The sequence below is a fragment of the Pteropus alecto genome, unplaced genomic scaffold (assembly GCF_000325575.1).
Source record: "Pteropus alecto unplaced genomic scaffold, ASM32557v1 scaffold81, whole genome shotgun sequence".
Classification (NCBI taxonomy): Eukaryota; Metazoa; Chordata; class Mammalia; order Chiroptera; family Pteropodidae; genus Pteropus; species Pteropus alecto.
Window position 1 is genome coordinate 20,840,983 of NW_006433378.1, and position 24,533 is coordinate 20,865,515.

At 46.2% G+C, this 24,533-nt stretch overlaps 2 protein-coding genes across 2 annotated transcripts in view; one reads left to right on the top strand and one right to left on the bottom strand.

Moving 5' to 3' along the window:
- TIAM1 (T cell lymphoma invasion and metastasis 1) overlaps nucleotides 1-12,597 on the bottom strand; it is a 327,269-nt gene extending 314,672 nt beyond the window's left edge. Inside the window, 1 exon segment of the mRNA XM_015586534.2 lies at nucleotides 12,464-12,597. The gene's annotated coding sequence lies outside the window, so the exon portion shown is untranslated.
- A 195-nt stretch (nucleotides 12,598-12,792) lies between these two features.
- On the top strand, nucleotides 12,793-13,132 carry LOC112476815. Its single transcript, XM_025044218.1, is given in 3 exon segments — nucleotides 12,793-12,991; nucleotides 12,993-13,088; nucleotides 13,091-13,132. Coding segments are annotated over 3 exon segments (282 nt in total). The 5' UTR covers nucleotides 12,793-12,847.
- Nucleotides 13,133-24,533: the final 11,401 nt, after the last annotated feature.

Sequence of the window (24,533 nt, forward strand, 5' to 3'; positions counted from 1 at the left end):
TGTCTTCTTTAATGTACTTGATTGTTCTTAAATAATCATGGAGTAAATAAAAATACATTTTAGAGAGTAAGCTGGTCCATTTGCAGCACAAAGTCCCTTTAGATGTCATAGGCTTACCCAGCTCGACCTGCTCTCCCCACCCAGCAAAATAGTTTGGCAATGCCAAAGCAGAGGCCTGGACCCTTACCCAATCTCAATCAGCAATATTGAGATTTCACTTTCCCTAGAACCAGTCACCTTTTATCCCTTCCTCTGAGGTCACGTGCAAGGAATGCTAGTCTCTTAACCCTGCCCCCTCCACGTGCTACCAGCCATCCTCCAAGCCACCCCCCTCCATGAACAACCCCCTCACACTTTGTCTCACGCCCTGCTTGTACTGGAGGACAGTCTTGCCTCCCAGCCAAATTGCATTCTCCTGAAATCACAGAACTCTGGTCTGTCACTATTTTTCTACCTGCCCGACCACCTTAGGATCCTCCATGATTGTCTAACCAGACTTTCGGTATCCAGGCATGAAATCTCCCTTGTCCATCTGCAGGGTGGTCCTGAGCTGCTGAGCCCCAATCCCCCATGACCCTCAACAAAGCCCAGGTCTGGAAGAGCCCACCTCGAAATCAAAGGCATGAAATCAAAGGCATGTCGGTACAATGCTCTTGGATATTTTTTGTTTGGTTGGTTTTTTTTTTCTTTTGCTTTGCTTTCTCGTTTGTTTACTTGCTGGTTCCAAACCATTTGCCTGGCTGTTTGCTCACTAAAGGTTTGTAGCCTCCCAAAACTCATTTGGTGAAGCCCCAATCCCCAGTGTGATGGTATTTGGAGGTGGGGCCTATGGGAGATAATTAGATTTATATGAGGTCATGATGGTGGACCCACATGATGAAATTAATGCCCTGATAAAAAGAAGACAAGATTCGAGATCTCTGTGCGTGCACCAAGGAAAGGCCACATGAGCATGTGACCAGGAAGGAGTCTCTCACCAAGAACCCAAGTTTTCAGGAACCCTGATCTCGGGACTTCCAGCCTCCAGAACTGTGAGAAATAATTGTTTGCTGTTTAATCCACCCAGTCTCTGATACTTAGTTACAGCAACCCGAACTAACTAAGACACCCACTCAACCATCTTCTCCCTCAGAGTGCATGCTGCCTACTTTTGGCTCCTGCTACACCATCAGATTCATCCTGGCTGAAGATTGCTCCCTAGCAGCTAAATGACACATTCCTCTTGCCGTGAGTCCTTAGGGAATTGACCTACTCTACTGCCTTTTTTACCTTAGGCTTCTCATCCCTGAACTACCATCCTCCACAGCCCACCATCTTGGCAATGACCTGTGCACCAAGCTATATACTGACTGCTGATGCTGTCAGCCAGATGCAAGTTCATCCTAATACACATCGACTCATCCACAGTGGTGCCATGGGCAAAGCCAAGATAAATTTGTCTGAGACCCTGCCATCAAAAGAGTCTGCAGTCTAGGAAAAGAATTCGCTGAGACACAAGGCAGACTATGCTAACACATCTAAAAGAGCCGTCACACATTAGGACATCAAGGAAACTGCCTGAAGACGGCTGATTTCAACCAGACCTGGAAGAGATAGAATTTGATGAGCAAATATGGAAATAGTCCAAGTCTAGAGACAATGTGAGCACAAAATTGGAAAGAGACTAGGATACATCCCAGAGCAAAAGGGACTCCTGTTTCACTGGCTCAAAGTATCTGAGAAAGTCCTGGGAAATGAAATGGCAAAGCAGGGCTGGGACCAGAGGGCTAAATAGAGCCTTCGAAAGTTTAAAATGCATGGTGACATATGAGCTAAACTTTAGAAAAAATGGAATCTCTTAGCAGTAAGTACACATCCATACTAAACATACTTGTTGATTTCAATAGGTAGTCAGTGGAGCAGTTGGACAGTCCTATGCACTGAACTGTGTCCCCAAAAAACATATGTTTAAGTCCTAACCCCTAGTACCTATGAATGTGACCTTAACAGGTCTTTGCAAACATCATCCATTTAAAATGAGGTCACATGGGATTAGGGTGGGCTTTACATCCAATAGCTGTTATCCTTATAAGAGAAAGGAGGAGATTTAGAAAGAGACAATCACTAGAGAAGAAGCCATGTGGAAGAGGCTGTGACTGGATACTGTCACACAAGCACGGAAATTGCTGAGGCCAGCAAAACTAGAAGAGGCAAGAAGATTCTTCTCTAGAGCCTTCAGAGAGAGCACAGCCCTGCCAAGACACCTTGATTTTAGACTTCTGGCATCTAAAACGATGAGACAATAAATTTCTATTGTCTGAGACCATCCAGTTTGACATACCTTTTATAGCAGCCCTAGGAAACTAACAGACATGAATTAAGCTTGACTTGAATATCATCAATGCTTTAAGGACCTTCAGAGAAAGTGGGACAGTTCATGAACGAGGCAGCGATCGATCCTAAAGAAAAACGGAGGTCATGAAGCACAACCAGGACTGGAACTGCAGGCGTTAAGACTACTATTTAAGGAGAACAGGCGTATAACGGGAGGGATGCAGTCAACCCTCCAAAGTCAACAACTTTCCAGGACTGAGGGTCTTAGTTCAATCCTTGCCTGAAAGGATCCATCAACAACGGGGCTAATCCTTCCATTGATATTTAATCGCTGGGCTTCTGTGGGCTTTCTCCTATGTGTTCATTCAGCCGGAATCCACCTATTCTTTATTCTTCCCATGGTCCTGATGGTTGAGAGGAGCACTTTGCTATTAATCCCCACGCATAAGTGGATTACAAAACAAAAAAACATATGACTTGAAAAACTTAAGTCACCACCTACCCAAAGATGAATACGCATTCAATTAATTCAATGTTTCTGATTATAAAAGTAACCACCATTTGTAAAACCTTTCAAAGTTAAAGAAATTTTTGCCTAAGAACATAAAAAGCCCTCTTAATCTCAACACTATAAGACATTTATTGTTGGTATTTTGGCTATATTTACCATTAGTACCTGATATAATTAAGAGAAACACTTTCTAATCAAAGCAATAAACTCTGAAGATGAGATATTTCAGAAGAATCACCCAGACAAAGAAAATGAGGGGGCAAGGGGGAAGAAAACACAGAATACCTGAAAAAAAATGAAGAAAATGGCCCAGGTAGGTAATCAAAGGCCATTAACCATTTCAACACTGCTAGAGGTGAGAGAAATTTTATTCAAATCAAAGGAGGAAATTCAAAGATATGAATCTCATAGCATCTCTAATGCAGTTGCAATAACACTCAGGGTATTACACTATTAAACTTAACTCGTGCCCTAATTAAGCTCTTCATTCCAGAATTCCACAAAATAACTTTTCCAAGCTCGAAAAACTGTACCTGAATATTTCCTAGAAAGATTTCCATTTTCTCTCAAATTGTGGTTTTCTAGTAACCATAACACAGCAACCAACTCCACATCTTATGCACTTGGAACAGTCGCCCCCAAATTCCCATTAACAACCTATGGGCCGGGCCCCAGAATGTCAGAGGGGCTGACGCCACATGATATAAAAAAGATAAAGTCCAGCTCTACACTGCTAGTGGCTAGTTGCTAGGAGGCCCACAAATTCACTTTTCCTGCCTTGGATGGGATTCAGAACTGCTGTATCACAGGCTGAGAAGACAAGCATTGTTGCAATTAAAATTCAGAGGCTGTCCCTGGGGAATAACTTTAGCCCTTCGCACCCTAAAAAGCTACTTTAACTGGTCTTGGTTAAAAAATGGGCCACTCATGTGGGTCCCTAATCTTTGGCAAGGAGACTCGAAATTCCCATGCTAACCTGCAACTTTGGCCAATAAGGTCCACCTGGTTTTGACCTCATTTCCTTGAGAAAGAGGAGGTCATGAAACAGGTTCCTACAAACCTTTTTCTTTAAGGTAATTTGCATAGTTTGCTACAGTTGTTTAGGGTTCACAGGACCCAGGCTGCAGGGAGATTCAATCCCCAACTTAGTTACTATTTTAGAAAAAAAGAAAAAGAAAAAATCCACAGAATGAATTTTGTTAATCTATTTTTAAATAATTAAATTGTTAGGTTATGCAGTTAAGTGAAAACCATAGTTATGAGGTGTTAATTTTTTAAACTACAATGAGATATTAAAGTTCAACTGATGTAATTGTAGAATTGAAATGTTAATTCCTCATCGAGATAATTACTCTCACATTCATAAAACTTTTCTAAAATGTCACAGTAGATCTTGCACTGAACTTGGAAGCATTTTTTCCTGAAAAGGGTTTTAATGCCCAATAAACTGCTTAAGAAGAATAACATTAGAATGAGCAGCCTGCATATATTTTTTCCTCCCATAATATTAACCACAGCAGTTTTGAGGGCTAAGGATGAGCCTTTCATGATACAGTCATTAGCAATATCCTGAAGTCAGTAACTGGTGAGGTTGCTCAAACACCGAGAAGCCCAAAACATCTGAATGATCCAATTTTAAAAAACTTTTTATCCTAAAAAAGGTATATTATATAGCTAAATAATAACCAAAAATTTTCTAAAACCAAAATAATCCAGTGCCTCAGATAACTGATTATTAATCTGACAGCTCACTTCCAAATATCTGGAAAACAAAAACAGCTTTCCTGAGAAATTTAAATATGTGATCTCTGATAGTATTTGTGTCTTTTGAATGCGGGGTTCTCGATCGGCATTATTGACTATGGACCAGATAATTCTTAGTCTGGGGGACCGCTCTGCTTGTTGTAGGATATTAGCAACACCCCGCAAGCCTCTATCAGCCAGATACCAAGTATCTCCTTGTATCTAAATAGATGCCAGTATTACCTCCCCCGTGTGACAACCAAAAAAGTCTCTAGTCATTGCCAAATGTCCCCTGTGAGCAAAACTGACCCCAGTTAAGAACCTCTGTCCTAATGTAACATACCAAAAAATACTACCCAGCAGAAATTTAACATTGAAAAGTTGATACCCAAAGATAGCTCACTTTCAAATTATTTTGCAAATATTTCTTTTATGTAGCTTTGGTAAACAAATGAGTCATTCACACGGTTGTTTAAGTAAACAAAGTATTGCTTTTTTTTTAAATGTGAAGTCAAAGCTTTAAAATAAAATATTTTCGGGGTCTCTTTGCTCAATCTATAACCTAATTAAGTCATGCAAATAGTACTACAGAAAAGAAAATGTAAAACTAGTGTACAACATCACTATGGAGTGAAGAGTATTCACAGAGTCATAACTGAGCAAACATTCTTTGCTGATTTTCAGCATTTAAAAAGCAAACAATATACAAAGGACACCATCAGAAAAGTGAAATGACAACCTATAGAATGGAGAAAATATCTGCAAATCATGTATCTGATAAAGGACTTTTATCTAGAATACATTAAAATATTCTCACAATTTAATAAATAGACAAAAAAAACAAACCCAATTAAGAAAAAGGCAAAAGGTCTGAACAGACATTTCTCCAAAGAAAATACACAATTAGCCAATGAGCACATGCAATATAATGATGCTCAACATCATTATTTATCAGGAAAATGCAAATCAGAATCATAAGGAGAGACCACCTCTCGCCCACGATAACTAGAACTCAAAAGACAGATCATGACAAATGTTGGCAAGGATGTGGGGAAAGTGAAATCCTCATACACTGCTGATGGGAAGGTAAAATGGTACAACCACTTTGGAAAACAATCCGGCAGGTCCTCGGAAAGTTAAAATACAATGATCACATGACCTCGCAGTTCTACTCCTAGGATGACCCATGAAAGCATTACGCCAAGTGAAAAAAGACAATGGCGGAAGACCACATATTATATGATTCCATTTACATGTAATGGCCAAAATAGGTACACGTGTAGAGGCAGAAAGTAAACAGACCTGCGGTTACCAGGGGCTAGGAGAGGGGTGGGGAAGGGAAGGGAATGATAATGGGTACAGGGTTTCTTTTGAGGATGGTGAAAATATTCTAAAGTTGATTATGGTGATGGCAACTCAACTCTGTAAATATACCAAAACCCACTAAATTATGCACTTTAATTTTAAATTTAAATTTGTGTGGTATACAAATTATATCTTCATAAAGCTATTATAAAAACAACCTATAGCAAGGCACAGAATTCTGAATCATGCTTACAGAACAGAATCTGACCAACATGAGCCCTGACAGCTGACAGAAGCTGGGGGCAAAACAGGGAGGCGAGTTGGTAAATAAAAGATACAACAGGACATCGATGTTCTCATTTTACAAAGGGGAGGTTAAAAGTCACTGTTGTCAGCTGATGGAACTAAATTAGGGTAATATAATAAGTAAGTAATATAAAGTCTGGAGAATAATCAATATATGAACTATAAATATAATCATCAAAAAGCTAGGGAATGAAGGGGGTGAGAGGCAATAACTAAGCTAAATGATCACTTATCACAACAGGAAGTCGACACATAAAAGTGGTATATGTTATCTAGAGACATTAAGACAACCACCAGAACAATTTCAAATGAAACGAACAAAGGCGATTGTTTCTGCAGAGTACAAGAGTGGGTGGGAATAAAGCACGACCAGGACAGACGACTCTTGCTTCTCCTGACTAGCTCATCTGTTCTATGAGTTTGTTAATACCGTATGGAATTATTACTTTGCACTTTCTTTTTAGAATCGAATCAAACTTGGCATTACCTGAGTTGAAAAATTTGCACGAAATGAGAATATAGAAGTCATGGAAAATATTAAAGTGGATCATCATCCAAATGAAATTGTGACAAGTATATTAGAGCAAAATTGACTCAAGCGTTATTGCCAAAGACTGCATCCCTATTAAGGCCACTTGGAAATGCATGGTAGAGACTTAAGACAGAGACACACGTACACAGCCCCACCCTATGTATGGCAGACAGTAAGGGTCGTCATAGGAAGTCAAAGTTTCAGCACGGCAAGAACATTCAAGAGTCCTAATAACCTTGGGATCCAAACAGTATTTTAAATGAAAGAAAGTCTACATGGCATTCTCCCCACTCGGCGGGCCCCGGGTTAAACACACTTTAAAAACTAAAAGGTGGAACACGGAGGCTGTTCACCAGAGCACAGCAGTGTGCCATCAGGAAAGAACCACCGCAGCTATTTAAAATATAATCAGGGTTATTACCCTGACACATGGGACTCGGGATTCTGGGCAGCCCTATTGGGCACTTCTGAGAATGGCAGGTGGTAGCACTAATATTACACCAGGCAACGGGCACGACCAGGAGGTCTCGGGTGCCCCAGGGAGCTCAGACCTCTCAGGTGTGGAAAGGGGCCCTGTGGTCATCAGAAGCCGGGAGGCCACAGCACGCTGAAGAACTCGCCCTCCATGTTCTTGCTCTTTCCAAAGATATCCTTGTGTCAGGTGAGGAGATGGAGATGCACATTTTGCAAAAGAGATAAAAACGAACACGTTAACCTCAGTTAGTTGGGTCGGGATCTGAAGAAATTTGGAGGTGGCCAGGCTGGAAACTCTCCCCACAAAAAGCTAAGGAGGCCCCCAACGTGGTGAGAGAAAGGGGAGGCAAAGCAGAGCCCCTTCTCAGTGCCCTTCAGACTCAGCTGACACACATCAGGCCCACCTCCGTCCCCTGTTCTGAGGAGCGCTGGGTGAGAAATGCCATCCACTGCACTTCCAGCGACCAGACCCATGACTCACCTGACCTGCCCTGGTGTGGTGTGGTGAGGGGGAATGCTGACCTGGTGAATTCCAGGGCTTATTATCACCTCTGCAAAGAGCAGAGGAAACCAGGCCAGGAGGGCAGGCGTGCAGCCTTGCCAAGTCACTTTCTTTCTGCAGGATGTCCTGTCTCCTCCACGGCCATAGAGAACAACATTTGGTACCTTTAAAGAAAAGCCTCTGAATCCCCATAGCCTGATCTCCAATCCTACTCCAAGTCGAGTTTCCAATTACACTTTCCTCACATCCCTGCAGACTAATCCTTTGGTCCTTAATAAAATCATGCTCTGTGGGGGTCTAGAAGCCGGAATAAAATGATACCAGTATCTTCTTATTAAACCGAAAACACTGCCCCACTCTTCTATTTCTCTTCTTTCATGAATTCAAAGTGGCCCCGGCCAGAAAATATGAGATGCCTTTCTTAGTATACTTCAGTTTTGCTGGGGTAAGCAGGGAGGCTCCAAAATGCTAGGACCCCCTCACCCAACTACACTAAAGTGTCCTTTTATGGAAAGAAGCTTTGTGACAGCACCAAGACTCAAAGGGCCTTGGCCCATCCTGAAACTAAGGATGCTCTCAGCTGTAAGAACCTTCCTCCCACTGGATTCCTGGCTGAATCATCACTCTTTGTTTCATGTCCTTTGAATACACACAATTGATCTGCTCTTACTAAGACACCAGCATTGTGATCCCCCTCCGCTTCTGCTACCCTTTCAATGAACTGAGACCCTCACCTGCAGAATGCGAGTCTCTCAGCTCAGCCTCCGCCCAGCTAGGCAGGACCCTCTTCACCTAGCCAAGGAGCTCCAAAGTCTTCTAGAAGAATCTTGCGCAAGCACTTGCAGAATTTCTCCATGCCCGCAGTCTAGGCCTTTATGAATTTCTTAATGAGGTCTCCTGAGACCACAGGAACAGTGAAAGTCTTATGCTGCAGGGGTGTGGAGGGAGGTGCAGGAGGCTGGAAAGGGGATGGAAGGAGAAAGCTCGCCTAACTATTAATATCTTGTACCCTTTACACTGGAGCACTGTTTTAGTTTCAAAACACTCTGTTCCTGGATGAGTACTGCTTTATTTTTGAGTGCCTCCGTTATTTAAGAATAATTTAAAAAAAAAAAAAAAAAATCTTTAAAAATTAGTGATTTGGCTTACACTGATGAGAGATCTTTTTTTTTTTTTTTAAACACAGGAGTTATTACTTACATAAAACTGAATATTTAAAGATGAAATGACCACAAGTTGGGAATTGTGAAAAACAGGAAAATTTTGCTAGGGCCTTGCAAATGTTTTTTTCTGGTCCTATACTGGCGGGGAGAGGGGGATAGATAGAGACACACTATGAAATATGCGGTCTGTTTTCTTCAGGAAGGAACTTGGATGTGCATATACGCGTGCAGACACACACATACCTGTGAAACAGTGTTTTAGATACAAGCATCCGAACGACTGCAGACACGGCGAATAAGGATCTTTCTGAACCACAAGCCTGAGCTTGTGCGGTTCAAGAATTCCACAGGACTCTGTACAAAGCCCATAGGGACCGAGTTCTGTCTCTGCCATCACTAACATCTGGCCAAAGCTTCAGTGTGATTCCTGTGCTCTTACCTGCTCTTCTCATTTGGAAAAGCATAGGTTTGAAGCGCTCCTTCCTGCTGCCTCACAAAATGCTTCTCCTTCAGACCAGTAAGCTCCTTACCGTAAGGAGTGTTAACATGCACACCTGGGCCACCTTCCCAGGGAACTGCTGCCCTGATGCTCCAGAACGCCTGGGGTTCCTGGGGTTCCGTTAGCTCACCAGAACCACAAGGATTTGGGGGGGCAGGAGTTGGTGGAGTGGCAGGAGACAGGACCAGGGCGGCCTTTCCTTTCAGGTTTAGAGGGGGAGGGAAGACAGGGGATCTGGGAGAGAGAACTGCAGAGAGAAAGAGGAAGTCTTTGTTCTAGCTCTTTGGATGAGCATTAGAGCGGAGTTAAATTGTCAGCTAATGAGATTTCCTAACCACGTGCTCTCTTTCAAGTCTAGGCCCCCAACTGATTTGTTCCCCAGACAGCAGCAGGGGGCAAGGCTGCCTCTAGCGTCCCTAAGGGCCAGAGAATTCCCAGAACAAGTGCAGACAGGACTGGAATTATTTCTGGGAATGGAGCTCAAAGTTGGCCACCAAATACACTGACATCTCCCAATAACACTACAGGCTCCACAGCCTGCAAGGATCGGCCTCCACTTGGGGTGACGGAGGCAGGTCCAGGGAGGCAGAGGCATAGAGGGAGTATCTCTGTGGGCTTCTGTTACCACTGGACAGACTACAAGTCCCTCTCCTAGTTTTTGTTTTTGTTTGTTTGTTTGTGTATTTTGGCCAGTAAAGGCCTCTAGAGTCTATATTCAAAGGATATGTTATCAGACCCGGCTCGGTAATTTGCCCCAACGGGCAAAGGGGTGCTGAAACAAGCATTTTTTCTTTTTCAATAACATCTTATTCTGTAGGCGAGCCTGAGATTGTCTTTTTTAAACTATTTATCTGATTATGGGTTGTTGAGTTTTTCATGCTTTTTTTTTTCCTATACGAAAGTGGCTCTCTTTGCACTGCAGAGCTGAGAAAAAACAAGTCAAAACACATTGACAGCATTTTGAAGCTATTCAGTGAAATCAATTATCTTCTACCTTCTCTAGTCAACAGCTTCCTCCTTAGGTTTATTTCTCCTCTATTCAATGATAATTACTTAGCAACTTCCGTGTTTACCACTCAAAGACAATCTCCCTGGAGGAGTTCTTTACCACTGGGTACAAAAGAGCATATTCTAGAAACCAGAGATTTACCAAACTTCTGCTACAAGGCACAGCTCAGATTTCACTTCTACCAGGAAGTGTTCCCTCCTGGCCTCCAGGTATCTCTTTGTTCAAACCTCCCTCCATCCGGGCATTAATCACTTTGCACAGCGGCTATTGGTTCTCCGGCAACTGCTTCCCACCTGGCGGACTTTTCCTCCTCCACCCAGGCCTGGGCCTCAGCATGGCCTTAGGGAAGAAGGAAGAAGAAACAACTAAAACCTAAAGGGAATTCAAACAGAAAAAGGATCTGTAAGCGATTAGTTAAGTACAGTATAGTTCAACCTGAGCCCTGTTTGGAGCTGAAAACAGCACTCCTGAACGCTTTTTAAATAAAACAGGAGCTGGGAGAGTGGAGAACTGCAGAAAGGGGAAGAGACATGGGCATCCTCTACAATAAGAGGACCTCTGACAGGAAAACCACGTTATTCCAAAGAGGTTCATATGTGGCAGGCACTGTCCTAAGCAGCTAATTTATATTGTCGTTTTAAACCCCACCTCCCCACCCCCAGATGGGAATACTCATACCCACTTTCCAGACTCGGAAATTGAGAGGCAGGGAGATTAAACAGCTCTGCCTGGATCACCCAGTTTGTAAGTGACACTGAGCAGGTATTGGAACTTGGGTTTGACCTCAGCGCCCAAGCTCTCAGCCTCTATTCCAACTCAAGCAAAGTGTGAGCCAAGTCAGCACACGTGGGTAACCCGATCCGGACCGCTCAGACTCAGCGGAGCCCCAGCCGCTCTGCGGGGCCGCGTGGGTACCACCTAAGCGGACACGGATTGGCCAGCGTCCCCAAGGGCTCGCGCGCGTCCTTCAGGACTTGCCAGCACTCAGGAAAAGGCAGACTCGGATCGACCTGGACTAGTCAGGCAGCAAGGCTAGAGGATGCTACTGGAAAAGAGATGAACTTGGCTTGGTCTTCCCCACGACAGCCGCCAATCTGAGAGGGACCCGGGCCGGGACACGGCGCCTCTGGGTGCAAGGAGACTGGGCGCGAAGGCGCCGCCTGGGTGTCTTTTCCCTGCAGCATCTGGCCAGGAGGTCGGGGGAGGAGGCGTCTCCTGACAGCACGCACCAACTTCTCCAGGCTCGGAGGGGGCGCGCAGCAGCGGCCGGGGCCCGGGGGAGCACAGCGCGCAGCTCTCGCCCAATGACGAGGTCTGTAAACAAAAGCGGGCCCCACACGGGTCCCCCGCGGGGCCGTAAGCCGCACAGCGGCTTCAGAGCCACCGAACCCGTGAGAGGGCGAGGCAGGATCTGGATCGAGCGCGGGGACCCAACACACAGCCCCCTGGGACCCCACGCCCTGACCAGTCATTGTCTGCGCGCCCGGAGAATGCCGCTTTAAATGCCTCCTCCCAGATCACCCTTGGGTCCCCGGCCCTGTGTGCCGACCCCCGGACAGTGCTCCTCGTGTGTCCGGCTGCGAGCGCGGCACGGATCGCCAAGGCGAGCGCCCAGGCAGCGTTGCCGAAAACCCAGGCCTGGAGGTGCCCAAGTCAGGGACAGAGACACACACAGACACGCACGCACACGCACGCCCTCCCCGAAGTTGATAAAAATCAGCCGACAAATACAAAGTGCCGCTGCCGCTGCCAGTCGGCGCTGACCTCCTGCTACCGGGAAGACTGAATGCTAAAGCCTGGACACTGTCACTTCCATTCGGCGCCCGACACCTGGGCGCCGCCGGCTCGTCTCCCTCCTTACCGTTCCAGCGAGAGATGTCGCCTCTTGCCTCCTCTCGCCAGCTCCCCACCTCCCGTGTGTGAACACGAAAACAATACGAGTAAAGCCCAATCAGGGGGAGCTAGGACCCGCCGGGAGCCCTAGTGTGCGGGAGACGGGGGTCGGGATGTGCCCGTCACGGGTAGAGTAGCCGCGAGCATCCTCACCGCGGTCCTTCGAGGTGGCTCCGGCCAGCCGTCGCGCGCCCCGAGGCCCGCGGTACTCACCCGCAACGCTCGTCCCGGATCTCCGGGACGGGGACAATGCGGGAACGCCGAAATTCCCGGGCTGCGGGTACCGAGGCGAAAGCCGTGCTGCAGAGCTGCGCGCCGGTCGGCGGCGGCGCTGCTGGGCTTCGCCGCGCTCGGGCCCGCTCGCCGTCTGCCAATGGGAGCTGTCAGGCGGCCTCCGCTGGCGGCCTCGGGGGCGGGGCCAAGAGAGGCCGTGGGAAACCGCGCTCTGATTGGACCGCTTGACAATCGCTCCGCCTCCGACTGGCCAATCAGAAACAGCAGATACAGGAGCGGGGCGTTCGGAGTTGGCCTGGAGAGTGACAACAGCAGCACGCTGGGTACCCGAGCTGCTTCGGTCCCCTGTGCGCTGCTAGAGGGATGTGGGCGCCGCGCACTCCTGGGCTGCCTTCCCACAAGGCTCCGGCGGTGCGGCCCGGGGAGGGCGAGGGAAGGCAGAGGAGGCGCGGCTGGCCAGAGAACGGCGAGGGAGCCCCTAACAAAGCAGCTTTGGGAGGGCCGAATGGCCTCCGCCTCCTCCAGCAATAGGCCTGCGAAGCTGCCTGTCACCCTGCATAGGTGGAGGTGGCCAATGACGTACAAAGAAGGAGCTCGAGTTGGCGCGCGCGCGCGCGGCTCGACATCAGTGGGATTGGTCGAAGGTAAAGGATTTTCCTGCCACCTAAGGCAGAAAAGAAAGGGGAACGGAAGCGGAGGAGGGAAGAGCCGAAAAACGTACCTGTGACACGTGGTCTGGCTTGGGAGGCGTGTGCCTGGCTCTAGGGGGAGACAAGAACTTTTTTACGAGAGGAAAGAGACCCTAATGCAATCCCCCTTGTGGATGCTGGGGGATGTTAGTGCTAGCCAGGCTCCAGGTAGAACACGGTAGCCTTACCTGAATCCTGGAGAGACCAGTATTCACCGGGTTAACTCACCTTGCCAGCAAGTAAAGTTGAACTCATAGCTTGGGCGCAGACCTCACATTCATCTTACTGGGCAGAGTACGTGACTCTGGCAAGGTTCACACAGACCTCCCGGTCGCCCCTGTAAAATCCAGAAACGATGTTTGCCCTTCGCCTTTCGCGAGGTGGCGAGGGACACGGAAACTCGGATGCTGACATAAAGCTCTTCCCCACACCCAGCCAGCGATTCCCCCTCACCCAAGAGCTTGGGACTTCAACATTTAGAAAAAAGGCGGGGATGGATATTCATTACAACCTGATTCGGTGGACCCGTTCACCCCCGAGAGGGTAGGAAGGCTTGAGCTCCTGGGGTTATCTGGTTGAAAACAAAAGGAAACTCAAAACTAATTGCCTGTGTCACAGAGAGTAAATCTAAACTGGAAAACTAAGTATCCTTGACTTCTCCTTCCGCCTTCCCCCCTCTATTCTTGCCTAACTCCCAAATCCATGCCCTTTCCCCATCCTCTCACCTGGAGGTCTTGACATCAAAGACCTCCCATGTCTTTCAACTCCAGGCCTTGCCTCCTGAAATCGACTGTACCTTTTGCCTAGTCATCCTTCTAAACAGAAAAATATTTTGCTGTCTCACCTCTGGGTCTCTTCCCTTTGCCCAGAACATCCCAACCCCTAAACTTTCCCTTCACATGACTAATTTCCTACCCATTCTTCAGAAACCAGCTTCGCAGTCAATGCATTCACACAGTAGACGGTTTGCTGAACTACAACGGTGCAGCAAATAGTCTTGTAGACACTGGAAACTTCCTGTGTCAAGTTTAGATACCAGCATCACCCACCCTCAATACTCTCACCGACCCCCGTATTACATGAGGCTGAAACTGCCATTTAATTATGTCCTCCGTTCCATCCAGAATTCATCTATCTTGTCCTCTGCTCTATCCCAGTACCTAACACAGTAGTTGGTATATTTGGGGCACTCAGAAATATTTAATCAATGAGTTCTAGAGGAGCTGTAATTAGAGGTAAGAGCTTTGAAAAGACTAGAAGTACTTCCAAAACATAGGTTTGAGAAGAATGATTAGGATAAGTCTTAGAGTGATGTGTCTACCAGGTCCCATGGTGGGTGTTGCAGAGGTTTTTGAGTGAGAGATTTTCCAGAAGATACCTTTTCAAAAAACTCTCTTCATCTCAGCCAATACCTTGTCCAAGCTTCTAAGTGGAGAGTCATTCCTTTGTGAAGCTTTTCATCCCAGAAGAAAGAACAATTTCTTAACCTGTTAAAAGCCACTATCTTGGAAAGGGAATATATACATGGAAATGAGGAGAGGGCTTTTCCAAGGGGTGCTCAAAAGTGCACTTGGCCATGCTCTGGGGCTAGGCTGCCTAGTTTCAAATAATAGCCCTGTCATTTTCTAGCTGTGACCTTGGGCAAGTTACTTCAAACCTCTGTGCCTCGATTTCCTCATCTGTGTAATCAAGATGATAATAGTGCCTGCTGCATAGGGTTGGTATGAGGATGAATGACTTAATATTAGTAATGTGCTTAGACAAATGCCCGGCATATAGTAACATTGAATAGTGTTTATAAAATAAATAAACATCTTCCACTGGGGTCATGGGTAGTGGGACCTGCCGAGGCCTCCTGTGTTTGCAGCAGGTTACTAACGGCCTTCCTGGAAGTGAGTATGGAGTACAATTTACTCAAACAACATGGCAGTTAAGAGCACTGACCCCTACATAGTCAAAAATTTACATATAACTTTTGACTCCCCCAAAACTATTAATAGCTTTCTGTTGACCGGGAAGCCTTACCAATAACATAAACAGTTGATTAACATGTATTTTGTATGTTATACGTATTGTATACTGTACCATTACAATAAAGTAAGCTAGAGGAAAGAAACAATTAAGAAAATCATAATGAAAATACATTTATAGTACTATACATATTTACTGAAAAAATATGTGGACCCATGCAGTTCAGCTCAAACCTGTGTTGTTCAAGGGTCAGCTATAATTAGATGTCCTCTCTGCCTCACTCAGCCACTGCCATCATGCCCCCCACCCCATTAAGGAGGTAACATCATTGCAAGGTGAACTTCAGGGTGAACCAGAATGGCCATCTGATTGCCTCGTGCATAGCTCTCTGAGCTCCTAAGAAATCCTAAAAGCAGTTAAGAAACAGAACCGGTTCTAGACTGGCTGGTTTGAATCCAGACTCCACCACTTCCCAGCTCTGGAGCCTTAGGGTGGGTTACTTAATCTTTCATAAGCCTCACTTTCTCATTCTGTCAAATAGGAGTAATACCACCTAACCCATAAGGATGTTGAGGATTAAAAAGAGGTCAGACACAACACAGAGTATGCACTCATAAAAGCAGGCATTTGAGCTGTGCTAAGTTAGCTAAACTCTCTGAACCACAGTTTCCTCATCTTTAAAATGGGATAACAATGTTTCAACATGCAGTTGAAAACTCTGAATGAGAAGATATAAGAGAAATGCTTAGCCCTGCCCATCAAGAGGAAATGGATGCACAGGAAACCACCATTAGGACTCTTTCCATGACATCACACCCCTCACGCCCCACGTACATCAACGAGTCAGGACTTTGCCTCTCAGAATCTGCTCAGGGCTGACTTTGGGAGCGTTGTTCCCAAAATCATGGTGCTACCACTAAGGGTAATGGAATTAAGCTGATCCTGCCTTCGGGTACATTTCTTGACCTCGAAACCTGAAAAGCTTTGCAGGCTTCTGTGCTGCTGCTTGTCTGCTCTGCACAGTATGCTGCTGCTTCACACCACAGTGAAGCGAAAGGGGCATTTCGATTAAAACACAAACAAATGCCATCTGGCAGAGTCTTCTGGCATCCCTTCTCCTGAGGGCACTGCTGACATCTAAAGAGAGCATAGCATTTGGCATTAAAGAAAAACTGGAGTGGTCAAAGGCAGAATTAAGGGTTTAAGACAAAAGAACCAGCAGAAATTACATTTCTGGCACGTGACCTCGACTTCAACTATGAGTCATCATCTTCTCCACCAGTCACTGAAAGCCTCACTGAATATGACCCTGGCTAAGTCACAACCAACAGCCCTCCCTAGTGAGGTGACACCACAGAGATGAGCCCACACCCTCCACTCTAGGCAGCTCTGCCTTGGCCTGCTCTTCCTCTGAACAGATGCTCCCGAACGGCAGGGCTGTGGTCTGTTTGGTTCACTGCTGTAACCCTAGTGTGGAGAACAGGGCCTGGCACCCAGTACCTGCACAGCAAGCATTGATGGAATGAACCAAGTTTAGTCTTTTACGTTCCCTACCAAAAGGACTTTGGCACTTATTTTCTGTCACGTATTTGTAGATGCCCTCTTTTAAGAAAGATTATGAGGTAGCTAATAAAAAAAAAAAAATCTCTGGCAGGGCTTTGCTCATAACAGAGAGGGTAGCACTGGTGTCGTTTTGTCTCCAACAAAATTTAGGTTCCTTGAGGTCACGCTTTACTGTCCTGGAAGTTAAAAACTGTGAGTGCAATAAATATTTGCTGCAGAAGCACTGGATATCACTGACTTAGGAACCCACCAGGAAAGAAAGTTTGATTTTTTTTAAAGCAGCTGTTGATGAGTTTGCTCTGATTCATCCTCAATCTCTTGCCAAGACCCCTCCACCCTATTAATCCCCCCAAGAATTAGTAGACAGTCTGGGCTCAGATGTGGACTGAGAAAAGTCTAGTTAGTCATATCGTACCATCAGGGACCTCTGTTTTTTACCTTTCTGAGCTTTTCTCTAACCAATCGGCCAGGTCATGGATGACTACCAATTTCCCGGCAGTAGGTTCAGAGAAGATGATTTTATTCTGAAGTCCACAGAGCTTTGCTATAGATTCTGAGAAACAGCTGGCAGACCACTTGAAAACCTAACATGGCCCGTGGGTTCCAAGGGCTCTTCCCCACACCCCATCCCCATCTACAGTGGACAGACTGTCTTAGTAGATAGCACTCTAGCCACTGCAATGGGATTTCAAAGTGACACAAACTGGTTTAATTTCTAAATATGTGGAATGACAAATATAATGGATGATGAACACATTATTTCATTGAAAGTGGTATGGTTTTTAAAACTACCTTGTCGGAAAGAAAGAAGGAGGAGAGAGAAGGAGGGAGGGAAGAGAGAAAGAAAGGCAGAAAGGGAGAAAGGAAGGAAGAAAGGGAAGGAAGGAAGGAAGGAAGGAAGGAAGGAAGGAAGGAAGGAAGGAAAAGAAAAGAACAAGAAAAAGAAAAGAGAAGAGGAGGAAGAAAGAAAAAAGAAGAAGGAAGGAAAGAAAGAGAAAGAGAAAGGGGGGAAAAAAGGAAGAGAAGGAGGAAGAAAAAAGAGGCACAAATTCAAACCTCAGCATTTCCATCAGGATCTTTGACTCTGCCTGTCTCCTGAGCTAAATCTCCTCTGTTTCTACCATATTGTTTCCAGCTCTGCATACTTTGTCCTCCTTCCCCCACAGCCAGGACCAGCTTCATGGACATATGACCTGTGCAATTCCACAGGGTCCCACACTCAGAAAGGCCCCAAACCAGGTTTAATGTGCTGCTATCACTATCTTGAACAAGGATCCTGCATTTTCATTTTGCTCTGGGCCCCACTCCAGGTGTCTCATCGTTGGTCCTCCTTGCTCCCCAGTGTGTACCTTTCGCATAGCAGGCACTCAGTATAACTACGTTAAGGGGTTTGCCATGAATATGAAGTATTTGTCCTTTATATGCCACAATTGATGGGGCAAGTCCAGGTGTTACATGAAGAGATGCCCTTGAAAGCTGGGAAAGCCAGTGCAGAAATGAATTCAGCTCACGAAAGAACACAGCTGGATCTTCTCCCTAGAGAATTTCAAGAAGACAAGCAAGGACTATCAGGGGCTGTGAAGACCCCAGGGGAGGGGCATACACTCCCACCCTATGGTTCTTCATTTTATATGTCAAGTTGACTGGGCCATGGAGTACCCAGACATTTGATCAAGCATCATTCTGGGTGTGTCTGTGAGAATGTTTTGGATGAGACGAACATTTGATTCAGTAGACTGAGTAAAAGCAGATTGCCCTTCTTAATATGGGTGGGTCTCATCCAATCAGTTGAAGACCTAAAAACAACCAAAAGCTGACCCTCCTGTGAGTAAGAGAGATTTCCTCCTGCCTGACTATGTAAGCTTGGACATCAATCTTTTCCTGCCTTCAGTCTCAAACTGAAACATCAGCTCTTCTTGAATCCGACTGAGCCTGCTGGTCTTCAGACTAAAACTCACACCATCTCCTCTTGGTTTCTTTCCTTGGAGAACCCTGACTGATACACATTGCAATAGTGTCCCCACAACCACTCACCCTTTCGTTGTTCCTCTACAGCCTTGCTACTTGAAGTGTGGTCTGCTTCATCATCGCCTGGTGTCAGAAATGCAGTCCCAGGCCCCATCCCAGACGCGTGAATCTGAGTGCACATCTTAAAAAAAATCCTCAGGTACTTCGTCTGCACATAAAGTTTGGGAAACACATCAGCCCTCTGAAAATGTAAAGCCACCTGGAAGGAACGGCAATATTAAAACCAACTTCTTAGTAAAAGAGTTTATTTAGCCAAAGCTTTCTTACCTGAGGACAGATGTTGGGAGTGGAGAGAAAGACGGATCAGAAAAGAGCTTAGGAAGCCCGGACGAGCCTTTAATTATGGAGAACAGACCAAGGAAACCTCAATATGCCAACGAACATACCCTACCAATATAGGCAAACTCAAGGTCAGAGAGGCAGGGGCGTACAAATCAGGTCGCGTTACAGTCAAGCGCTGCTTCCTGTTTGTAATGTGCTTGATTGCATTTTATTTTGTGTTTTCACTGAAATGGCAGTTTATGGAAAAATTCTCCCACTTGGCTGTGAACAGTCTCCGAGCAACGGCAACACTTCTGCAGAATTGGCAGGGATTGCGCTGGGGGATATTTCAGAAACTTCAAGGCAAAGGGACAAACAACAACAACAACAAAAATAAAATCCTTCAAAATGTGTTTTAAGGGCAGAGAGCTGCGAATCAAAAACTATTAACAGGAATGCATACATGCGTCTCCTAAAGAAAACCAATTTGATTTTACTTTTTCTGCCTCTGCCTGCTCCACCCTGATCATTAATCCATCTCCATGGGAAAGACCAAGAGCTCCTCTTAAAACGATATCTACTGCCTGGTGGGGAGTCTCTGAGATGACTGACCGGATCTTAGCCTAATAGACTCGCCCTTCACTTACGCACAGGGCTTCCAGTGTCTGCCGGCCCAGCGAGGCTGAGAGCAGATCAGAGCCGCCTCCCCACTCCCCCAGCCCCCGCCAGAATGTGCCAGGGCACATGCCTGCAGCTCCACCTGCCCCATGCCATCTTCCTTCTCTGTTCTACAGAAGCGTCATTCTCCCCTATACTAACGGACAGTATGGAAAAGGCTGGAAGGCAGCCATGCTGCCTCAACAAAACAATCATTAGGCTTAGGGAAGCTGCTCGTCCCTGGAAGCAACTGCTGCAGTGGGGCCACGGAAATCAGCCTCTCTTCTTAGAATAAGGTGACAACATCCCCATTTTCTCTCTATCCTTATAGAGATATTGCCACACACACACACAGCCTAGAAAAGCAGCAGTTAAACACAGGGAGGCTAGTGGTTAAATGCAAAGACTGCCCCACGTCGAATCTTGCCTCTGTACCTTACCAGCTGTGTGACCTTTGGGAAGTTACTTATCTCTGTGCTTAATTGCCCTTGTATTAGTCATCTCAGGCTGCTATAATGATGCTGCAGACTGGGTAGCTTTATTTAAAGTAAATGAATATCTTTACAATTCTGTAGACTAGAAGTTCAAAGTCAAGGTGCCATCGGGGTTGATTTCTGGTGGAAATAGCTGCCTTCTGGCTGTGTCCTCACATGGCCTTGCCTATGGTGCACACTCAGAGAGCCCTCTGCTGTCTCTTCCTCTTCTTAGAAGGACAGCAGCCTTATTGGATTAGGCCCCGCCCTTATGTAAACTTATTTTCTGTGTTTTCTGTAATTAACCTTAATTATTTCCTAATGGCCCAGTCTCCAAATCAAGTCACACTGAGGGGGCAAAATTCAGTCCATCGCAGCCCTCATCTATAAAACGAGGCTCATGCTATCGTCCATCTCATAGGGATGTTATGAGGATTGGATGCATTGACACAGTGAAGAACTTGGAGTAGTACTTGACCCATTAGAGACTCTATGGAGCCCTGATTATGTACGAAAAGCTGGACTCGTTTTTAAAAAGCTCACTAGGCATCTCTCTCCCTTGATGCCCATAAGCCTCGTGAACTTAACATGTCCATAATCTCATCATATCTACCCCACCGCCTTCCCCGCATAACAGCAAACGAATCCCATGAACCTTTCCTTTTGTTTCCTAAGGCAGTTTCTAGTCTTACCATCTACGGCGTGAGTGCCCAGCCTGGAAAAACGAGAGGCAGCCTGAACTTAACGCTATGCTTTACTCCTCGTCTCATAAACGGCCAAGCCGTATCTGGATCTACCTTCAAAATGACGGTGGATTCCACTCCTTCGCAAGCCCCTGCCCCTGCCTCGCTCATGCCCACCTCCTGATAACATCAACAGCCTCCTAACTGTCCCTCTAACTCTGGCTTCTACCCCTCTGTTACTCTTTTAAAAAGTCTCTCTGTTAAATATGGGGGGAGACCGTTTATAGCACCTGGCGCTGAATACCCATTCTGTCCTTCTGATCTCCCACAAGGCTAAACTCACCCCTCCCCATGTACGCGAATGATCCAGGATCCCGCCAATGGTGTCTTTCTTGTCCTTGGCCGGCTGCCTGGAACACCTCTCTCCGTCTGAGTTCTGCTCCGTCCAGTGGGACCCTGCTCACCACTCAAGGCCAGGCCGGACCATCACCTCCTTTGAGGGGCCCTCTTCTTCCTCATGGTGACCGGTCACCTATAATGTGTGAGGCATTACAGCATGCAGTTTCTAATTCGATTTTTCATTTCATGTTCACGCTTACTTTCCAAAATCTGTTCTACAATCTCATTTAAAAGACAAAGGAAAAGAGACTGAGTTATTTGCCCAAGGTCAGAGAGCTAATGAGTCATCCTCCCAGACCGGGGCTCTCATTTGTGGCCTCGCCCTCGTTCCCCAGACAGAATCTGTCGCTCCATTCTCGGCGCTGGCACACACAGCCCGTGTGTATGACACCCAGCGCGCTGTGGCAGAGGGACCTGGTGCAGCTCTCACTGCTCCTTGAGACAGCTCCCTCGCCTTCGGGTCCCCACCGCCCGATCCAATGTCTGCCAAGAAGCGGAAGATCGATCAGTTCTGGAAAAACACAGAGGACACAAGAATCCCGGGCGCCAAGCCTCATTTTCTATCCTGACCCCATCGCCCTACCTTCCCAGAGGGGCTGTTAGCCTCCTCGGGGTGTCAAGGACAAGTCAGTCATCTTTACCACTCCCTTTTGGGAGGTAAGGAATGCGATTGGAGATACGCCCAGACCTCACAAGCGTTTTAAACTGCCCACTCTGTGGGATGTAACACGCCAGGCTGAAGGGAAGGGGGAACTGTAAAGACAGAGAAGCAGTGGCTTCTCCAGGCTCCCTCGGGGCCCTGTGGGTAGAGAGGGCGCGCGGAGGATGCAGCATCGAAATCCTGCGCGGCCGGAGCCTGTCGGGTTCCACGCCGCAGCCGCGGAGTTGCAGTGCGGGCTGCTGCCCCAACCGCGGCCGCCGGGCCTGTGAGCGGCTGTTGCAGTTGGACCTTTTCTGTTCCGCGTGCGTGTGCGCGGGCTGCACCGCGGACTCACCGCGGAAATGTATTCTCTGCGGTTCGGGAGGCAGGGAGGCAGGGAGGCTGAGGTCACCCTGCCGGCTGTTTACTCCTGGGGCCTCTCTCCGCGTCCTGTGGATGGCTGCCCTCTTCGCCCTGAGTCCCCACGTGGTCTGCCCTCCACGTATGTCTGTGTCCCAACCTCTTCTTGTTACAAGAGCACCAGCCATGGTGGATTAGGGCCCATGCTAAGGACCCCATTTTTACATAATTACCCCTTTAAAAGCCCCATCTCCCCATTGAGGCACTGGGGGGTTAGGACTTCAACACAGGAAGTTGGGGGGATAGAATTTAGCCCATAACAAGTTCCCCACCCCACCGCGTCTTCTGGACTGTGAAGAACGAACACAAAGTGAGCATTTTGGATCAGCGTAGATGCCCGTCCACCTCGTCTGGGGTCGTTTTCTTAGCTGAATAACTGTTTGTTGAAATAAATTGAATTCCCTGGTGAGTTAGCAAAGCGTCACTGGAAAAGATTCCTCCCTCCACGGAAGCGTTTCTTCTCTTCATTTTGGACAGGAGGGGAAAATGTATTATTGGGATTTCTAAGTGTTCCTTTTAGAAGCCTGACAGTGAAGGAGACCATGGTTATGGAGCCTTCGTGTCAAAAAGAGAGGGGGCCAGGGGAGGGTGGGGGCGCCGCGGCTTGAGAACGAGCCCGCTTCTCATGGCACTCCACATATCCACGTAGTCCACGTCTGTGACTCAGCCTCCGTCCATAGGTGTCTTTCAATAGCTGCTTTCTTCATTTCTCTTAGCATTAAAGTTCTTTTTTTTTTCCCCTTCTAAAACAAGTGTTGCTTTTATCGTCTCAAAACTTGTGGTAAGAAGCAACAGTCCAGGCCCTTGGAGTCCCTGTTATTGCAAATGATTTACTTTGATTGGTCAAACCCAATTTTCTAATATATAAACTGGTAACTGAAAAACATTATAAACTGCAGCTACCCAGGCATTTTTTTCCCCTATGTATTTACTTATCACTTCTCTGCTATTTCTTTGGCCAGCTGCTGGAAATATAAAGGATCCCCCCATTCCCACTCCGCCCCCCATTCACCACTCCAAGATGATTCCTGCTTGGAAATAAAGAGCTTGGATAGTAGTATAACTCATTTTTAATCGCCAGATAATAAAGAACAAAATAACCCCTTCCGCTCAAGAAAAATATAATTTTATGTAATAAACACTAACTCTAATCAGTGTGCATAACAGGACTGACAGGTGCTTCACAGAAGTGGGACACATGGAATGAAATACCCGAGCAGAGAAGGTGTGCTTACCTTGATCATCTGATAAATACCATTTATAAAACTAAGTAAGAAGTTGTTTCATAAGTGAAATTTTGTTTCTACTTGACTAACCTGCAACATTAGTTTCCTATTGCTGCTGTAACAGACTACCACAAACTTAGTGAAACAAAACATATTTATTATCTCACAGTTCCGGAGGTCAGAAGCCTGAAATGGGGCTCACTGGGCTGAAAATGGGTTGTTGGGAGGGTCGTGATTCTTTCTGGAGGCTCCTGGAGAGAATCGGTTTTCTTCCCTTTTTTCCAGCTTCCAGAAGCTACCCAACACTCCTTGACTCGTGGAGCCCGTCCAACCTCAAAGCCAGCAATGGCCGGTTGGGTCTTTTGGGTCTTTATCACGTGGCATCCCCCTGCCACTGAACCTATTCTGCCACCACCCTTACACTTTCGAGGCCCCTTGTGATTATATTGCTCCCACCTGGATAATCCAGGATAATCTCCGCATTTCAAAGTCAGTCAATTAGCAACCTTAACTCAACGGCAATCTGAATTTCTCCTTGCCATACGCATAATGTAACACTATTCATACATTCTAGGAATTAGAATGTAGACACCTCTGGGTGCCATTATTCTTCCTCATCGGCTTTATGGTGATTCATGAAAATAAAGTGTATTTTTAGGAGCTATGTCTGTATTTCATTTTTTTAAATTTGTTATTATTATTTTTAGAATTATTCGACTTTATTTTTCCTTATTACTCCTAAAACTCGACTTCGCTAAGTAGCAGGCCAGACTTCTGAAATAACAACTCCTTCACGGGCTGTAATTCTTTCTGAAAGGAGACAGAATTTATCAAATACCATGGTTCCAGGATGTTTCCACCCCAGAATTCTAAACCAGTTACAGAATTGTATCATCTGAGGTCTTAACATCAAATTATCTAGACACATGTAATGTAATCAAAATAGCATACATCTTTTCTCCCTCCCCCTTTTTTTACTAAATACACTTCCCTCTTTCTCTCTTTTTCCCCAAAGAGTTTCTTACTGAGAGACGTTCGA